The 7,406-nt window shown below is 46.6% G+C and overlaps 1 protein-coding gene across 3 annotated transcripts in view; it reads left to right on the plus strand.

The window, feature by feature from the left end:
• Positions 1–6,549, plus strand: part of sfxn2 (sideroflexin 2) — an 89,543-nt gene extending 82,994 nt beyond the window's left edge. For all 3 annotated transcript variants that reach the window (XM_072557097.1, XM_072557100.1, XM_072557099.1), the window contains 2 exons: positions 4,012–4,059; positions 6,041–6,549. In XM_072557097.1, the coding sequence (XP_072413198.1) occupies positions 4,012–4,059; positions 6,041–6,140 (148 nt within the window). In that variant the 3' untranslated portion in view covers positions 6,141–6,549. The remainder of the gene's footprint in view (positions 1–4,011; positions 4,060–6,040) is intronic.
• The last annotated feature ends 857 nt before the right edge of the window (positions 6,550–7,406 follow it).

The following is a 7,406-nucleotide window of genomic DNA, read 5'->3' on the forward strand; positions in this document are numbered from 1 at the left end:
AGTGTTCAGGGATGTGTAGGTTAGGTGCTTTAGTCAGGGGGAAATATAGGGTAGGGGAATGGGTCTGGGTGGGTTACTCTTCGGAGGGTCGGTGTTGGGCTGAAGGGCCTGTTTCCATACTGTAGGGATTCTATGATTCGAATGGTGACTTTACCTTGCCAGTGTGAACCATGACCTCTGTTGTCCTCCCTCTTCAGAATGCCCTGTCGCTATTCAGTTATATCCTTGCCCTAGACAACACACCATCCCGGAGTTATATCAGTCTTTGCAGAAATGCTTGTTTGCACCCTTCATTACTGAGTCTCTTATCACTATTGCTCTTCCTTTCTTTCTCCTCCTTCTTTGTGCAGCTGAACACTGGCTGCACTTATAGTATTTCACTCATAGCATTTTCCAACTCTCTTGAGTGAGATACACTCTGGGCCTTTCCTACCTACCTACCTGCCTCCCATCTTCTGACTGGTGGGCAGCTGTTCCTTCCCTGACTGCACATCCTGAAGCTGTGAGGGATGACCATGTCTAAAAACACGATTTTCGGATAACTCAAGCCTTTTGGGTGCATTGAAGTGTGTCCAGCCAATGCTCATGCTCCAAGGCCGGGTGTTCAAGTGGTCGGACTAGTGGTGCTTCCTGCAGATGTGGTCATCCAGACTGCCTGGAGCATTCAAGACTTCCCACATTATGCAGGCTGTGGGACACATGGGACTGAACTCTTCTGCCATGTCTCAATTTATTCTTAAATAAAAATTTTCCTACTTGCCTTAAGTTCTGGCTAAGTTTCTTGTGCTATTAACTTTAAACTGTTGACTAGTAATAAGTGGAAATTCTTCACTCTTACTGACATTGCATCACTCTTACGCCCTCTCCTGTGCCTATAAATTCTTACTTGGACTTTCAGAAAATTTTCACAATTGAAACACAGTCCCTAACAACAATTTTCCTCACTCTCACACGCGTTTCAAACACAGCTGAGCAGCTAAGGATAGGGATGCCCCCCACACCAATCCAATTCCTCTCTCCCCAGGAAGGAAAGTGACTTCAAGTAAAATGCTAAATTGCAGACAAGCAGTTCAATATTGGCTCGTAAACTTTTTTTCATTTCAAAAATATGCTTTATTCATAAAATTATTTTGATATCTATATAATTGGGGATGCCATACATACGTATATATTCCATCTCTTTACATACAGAGATTGTAATTAATCATTCGTATATACAAGTCTGTAAAATGACTATCCAGAGATTCTGCTGAGGCGTCAGTGGAGCCCAATTACTGCGTGGGCCCCCTGTTCTTCTGAGGCAGGCAGACCTTACACGGTGGTCTTTCCCCACCGTGCCTTGGTAGCAGCTGCCCCAAGCTTCAGCACGTCTCTCAGCATGTAGTCCTGGACCTTGGAATGTGCCAGTCCGCAATACACAGTCGGGCTCAACTCCTTCAGCTGGAAGATCAACAGGTTTCGGGCAGACCAAAGAGCGTCCTTCACCGAGTTGATGATCCTCCAGGCACAGTTGATATTTGTCTCGGTGTGCGTCCCAGGTAACTGACCGTACAGCACGGAGTCCTGCGTCACGGCGCTACTTGGGACAAACCTCGACAAACACCACTGCATTCCTCTCCAGACTTCTTCTGTGTAGGCACATTCCAGAAGGAGGTGTGTGACAGTCTCGTCCCCCCCGCAGCCGCTTCGAGGGCAGCGTGTGGTGCGGCAGAGAGTCCGAGTCCATAAAGGATCTCACAGGCCATGTCTTTGTGCTTGTTGGAAGGTTCTGGCGATGAAGCATTCTGCCAAATGGCTTTGACAGTCTGCTCAGGGAACCGCTCGATAGGATCCACCCTCTCCTTTTCCCGAAGGGTCTCAAGGACACTACGTGCTGACCACTTCCTGATGGATTTGTGGTCAAAGATTTTTAATAAATTTCTCCACGAAGGACAGGTGATACAGAATGGTCCAGCTACTCGGAGTGTTCCGCGGCAGCGAGGCCAGGCCCATCCTTCGCAACACCGGGGACAGGTAGAACCTCAGTACATAGTGACACTTGGTGTTTGCGTACCGGGGATCCACGCACAGGTGGCCATCAGGGTGCGGGTGGCATTGGGCATGTTTCTCTCCCATTGCCTAGATCTTTATACATTGTGTCCCTTCGGACCTGGTCCATCTTTGATCTGCACGTAAAGTGGAAGATGACCTGGGTGACTGCAGCGGCACAGGTTCTGGGAATAGGCCAGGTTTTTTCCTGCGATGAAGAGCGACTGTAGCTTCCATCTGCCCAGTTTCTGCCTCGCTTTCCTGATCTGCTCCTCCCTAGACTTGGCGCATGCCCCAGCCCCCCCCGGACCAAATACCCAGCACCTTCAGGTGGTCAGTCCTGATGGTGAAGGGGATGGAGGATTGGTCGACCCAGTTCCCGAAGAGCATGGCCTCGCTCTTGCCTCGGTTTACCTTGGCCCCTGAGGCCCGTTCGAACTGGTCACGTACGCACATGAGTCTGTGCACGGACAGTGGATCCGAGCAGAAAATGGTGACGTCATCCATGTACAGGGAGGTCTTGACTCATAAACATTAGATCTTTTCTCTTTCTTGCAGTGTGACCATTCTGCGGTTGGGAACTTCCTATCCTCACCTCAACCACTCCCCTCAGTGACACTGAGTGCCTCGATCATAGAGTCCTTACAACTCCTGCTCCCCGAGTTAGCACACACTGTTGAAGCTGTCAAAACAAGCTGGTTAATTATTTAAAGACAGTTCAGCCACCTTTATGGTAATTTTCTTGCCTTTTCTAAATATAATTCAGTAACATCTCTTACACATCAAGATTGTGGTGATTCTTTCTAATGGCTTTATAAATGGTCTATATGTTTTTTCCAAACACTTCTTTTCTTTCTTCTTAGGACAATCCTGTCATAAGCTTGCTGTGGTCTTTTTGGAGGACACTTCCACGCATGCACTTCTGCTATCCTGACCCAAATAATGTGGGATCCTAGAGATATCGAATGGGCATCAGCCAATCATCCTCTCAAAGCTGTTTGCCATTCTAGCAGTTCCTTACTGCACTGTACCTGAACTCCTTGTGTCTCTCTCAATTCCATGTCCCCTGCCTAACAAAAATCTACTGATTGTGAAATGAATGCTCTCCGTCCAGCCTCCCACCTGGGTGTGACATGTAGTTTAACCATCATGATTTTTGTCATAAACACGCTACTGCAGATACTGGAAATCTGATATAAACACAGAGAATGTTAGTGAAACTTAGCAGGTCTGGCAGCATCTGTGCAGAGAGAAACAGAGTTACTGTTTCGAGTCTGGCATGACTCTGTTTCGGATTCCTGGTGAAGGGCTTGTGCCCAAGGCTTGACTCTCCTGCTCCTCGGATGCTGCCCGAGTGGCTGTGCTCTTTCAGCATCACACTATCAACTCTGACTCTGTTTCAGAACTTCCCTTTAAAAGAGAACTGTATCATAATATGTTTGGAAGACACCGCACTGAGTTACCAGTATCTGTACTCAAACTGCCGAACAAAATGCACTCTGCCGTGACTCAGTGTCACTGACAACACCTTCCAAACCAGTGACCTCTACCACCCAGAGGACCAAGGACAGCAGACTCATGGGATCACCATCCCTGCAAGCTCTCCTCCAAGTCACACAATCTTCTGACTTCGAAGCATCTCACCATTCCTTCGCTGTCGCTGGGTCAAAATCCGAGAAGTCCCTTCTTAATAGCAGTTTTGGTGTTTCTACATCCCAAGGAATGTAGCTGTTCATGAAAGCAGCTCACCGACACTTGCTCGTGGGCAGTTAGGGCTGGGTTATGAATATCAGCCCATGTAAGAATTAAGAAAGTCACCTGAACCTTCAGAAAGTATTATTATGGCCTTGTTCATGTATATCTTTTATTGTACCGAATGTGTTTTACCATCATTTAACTGTTTTTGCTTCATACCTTTTATGCCGAAACCTATGTTTTTAGAAAGACAAGAACAGAAATCGTTTTGTTTTGTTTTTCCCACAGCTTGATCTTTATGGTTCCTGCTGCGTGTTCTCTTTTTCCTCAGAGGTGGTGAGTGAACATTTAACATTCTGTATAGTTGGTGCTTGAGAGTTGTTTCAAACTCCCCAGTTTGTTAAAATTAATGTATAAAAGGAATCTGTTGTACTGAATTACTGGTATTAATACAACCTATTGAACAGGCCAGAAACAACACAAGAGCCTGGATTTAATTTGGCTTCCAAAAGTGCCTCTCTGCTTGAAATTAATACCAGACTGATTGGTGGAGGCGAGGACCATTGTGAAAAAAATTGGAGCTAGAGATGTGGGCAACAACATCTGTTTTTATAATGTGCTGGTTGCAGGTTCTCATTAGAATTTCATTTCCAGTGGCTGGAACCTGTAAAATGGATACTGGTCAGATATTCATAAGTGGGCAGATATGTTCATTTCACCATATCAAATTTCTTTTCATAATTCAGTAATTTACACTTGCACTTAAAGCAGACCTTGCAGTAGGCTGGACCGTGTGAATGCCTTCTGTCTTGTAAGCCAGACAGGTCCAACTTGCATACTGGATTAGTGGTGCTGGAAGAGCACAGCAGTTCAGACAGCATCCAACGAGCAGCGAAATCGACGTTTCGGGCAAAAGCCCTTCATCAGGAATAAACGCAGTGAGCCTGAAGCGTGGAGAGATAAGCTAGAGGAGGGTGGGGGTGGGGAGAGAGTAGCATAGAGTACAATGGGTGAGTGGGGGAGGAGATGAAGGTCATAGGTCAAGGAGGAGAGGGTGGAGTGGATAGGTGGAAAAGAAGATAGGCAGGTCGGACAAGTCCGGACAAGTCAAGGAGACAGTGCTGAGCTGGAAGTTTGAAACTAGGATGAGGTGGGGGAAGGGGAAATGAGGAAGCTGTTGAAGTCCACATTGATGCCCTGGGGTTGAAGTGTTCCGAGGCGGAAGATGAGGCGTTCTTCCTCCAGGCATCTGGTGGTGAGGGAGCGGCGGTGAAGGAGACCCAGGACCTCCATGTCCTTGGCAGAGTGGGAGGGGGAGTTGAAATGTTGGGCCACGGGGCAGTTTGGTTGATTGCTGCGGGTGTCTCGGAGGTGTTCCCTAAAGCGCTCTGCTAGGAGGCACCCAGTCTCCCCAATGTAGAGGAGACCACATCGGGAGCAATGGATACGATAAATGATATTGGTGGATGTGCAGGTGAAACTTTGATGGATGTGGAAGGCTCCTTTAGGGCCTTGGATGGAGGTGAGGGAGGTGGTGTGGGCACAGGTTTTACAGTTCCTGCGGTGGCAGGGGAAAGTGCCAGAATGGGAGTGTGGGTCGTAGGGGGGTGTGGACCTGACCAGGTAGTCACGGAGGGAACGGTCTTTGCGGAAGGCGGAAAGGGGTGGGGAGGGAAATATATCCCTGGTGGTGGGGTCCTTTTGGAGGTGGCGGAAATGTCGGCGGATGATTTGGTTTATGCGAAGGTTGGTAGGGTGGAAGGTGAGCACCAGGGGCATTCTGTCCTTGTTACGGTTGGAGGGGTGAGGTCTGAGGGTGGAGGTGCGGGATGTGGACGAGATGCGTTGGAGGGCATCTTTAACCACGTGGGAAGGGAAATTGCGGTCTCTAAAGAAGGAGGCCATCTCTTCCCACGTGGTTCAACTGTGCGTTCAACACCTGGAAAGGGGGTGATACTGAGCTTTGTCTCCATCTCCTGTAGAGAGGGCAACCAAGAGGGTCACTTCCAGGCCAGGACTTACATAGTCATTTCTGACTGCATCACAGATGATTATTTAGTGTAGTAACAGGGTAGAAACAGGGTAGTAATGTCCCTCTGCCAGTTGTACACCCATCAATTTCATTAACTACAGAAGCACTAAAGTATTACACAGAGACAGCAGCTGTGAAGTCACCTGTCTTTGTGACTTACCAAAGTTAAATCCTGTAAATTGTTATCGAGACAGGGAAACTTTTAATCCTAATTGTTGTTATAGATACACTGCTGCATTCTGAAAAATTGTCTCTCTCTCTCTCTTTCTCTCTATTTTTCTACAGTTCTATGAAAGTTTCTAAATTGGAGCCAGAGCTCAGAGATTCAATAACCGCGAAGTATGGAGACAAAGTGAAATACGTCTATTTCAACAAGGGGCTGTAGGCTTTAGGTGGCACTGTCCTGGGAAGAGCTAAAGACTCCTTTAGTTTTTGAACTTATTTCGACATAACAAAGAGTACAGATAAGAAAAAGAAAGTTATGGTGTACAAAACTCTTAACACTATCAACTAGTGTTGATATCATATCACACTGAAGAGTCACTTTCGGGCAATTTGCTCCAATGTGTTTACCATCTGTTAATGTTTTTCAACATAGTGACTTGGCACAGGGAACAAAACTCATTTCACACGCACAGAAATCTGAGAGACAGCAGACTGAATTAAATCAGTTCGTTGCATATATACATAGCTACACCATTTCTTGGAAGTCATGTTCAATGTGACCACTGGCATTTTCCCAGTTGGAAGTGAAAGGAATATGAGAGGACAGTAAACGTTCTACACTGCTGTGATTTATTATCTTATCTTTTTTTTTACTGCCAAAAGGAGGGTGATTGGTCATCAAATTAAACACTGATATAAAAGCAATGGGTTGTGGATGCTGCAGATTTCAAAAGAAAGCAGAAACATTGATTCTGTTTCTTTCCCCCAATGAAACAGTTTGGCACACTGAGTGATTAGATTAGATTAGATTACTTACAGTGTGGAAACAGGCCCTTCGGCCCAACAAGTCCACACCGCCCCGCTGAAGCGCAACCCACCCATACCCCTATATCTACCCCTTGCCTAACACTGCAGGCAATTTAGCATGGCCAATTCACCTAACCTGCACATCTTTGGACTGTGGGAGGAAACCAGAGCACCCGGAGGAAACCCACGCTGACACGGGGAGAATGTGCAAACTCCACACAGTCAGTCACCTGAGGCGGGAATTGAACCCAGGTCTCTGGCGCTGTGAGGCAGCAGTGCTAACCACTGTGCCACCGTGCCACCCCAGCATTTTCTGAGTGTTTCCAGCATTTTCTGAAGTTGTGTCAAATTGTCCCAATTCAACCCTTTTATAATTTTAAAAACCTCAATTAGCTTATCTCTTTTATAGGTATGTAGATTGTAGACCGCTTGAGTATGTGACTCCTTCCCAAATCTTTTAAATGGTCACGTACACTGTTCTCTCACTCTTGATTCTATATTGACTCGGTGCATCACTCTGATGTGGGATCTTCTCAGAGATCAGAGACCTGAGGCCAAATTCTTGATTGACGCTCCTCATGCAGTACCAAGGGAGTGTTGCAGTCTTGGGATTGCTGTTTTTCAGATGAGGTGTTAAACCAGGACTCTATCAGGTGAGTGTGGGAGATCACATGATACT

This window comes from Chiloscyllium punctatum, chromosome 38 (genome assembly GCF_047496795.1).
Source record: "Chiloscyllium punctatum isolate Juve2018m chromosome 38, sChiPun1.3, whole genome shotgun sequence".
NCBI classification, from domain to species: Eukaryota; Metazoa; Chordata; class Chondrichthyes; order Orectolobiformes; family Hemiscylliidae; genus Chiloscyllium; species Chiloscyllium punctatum.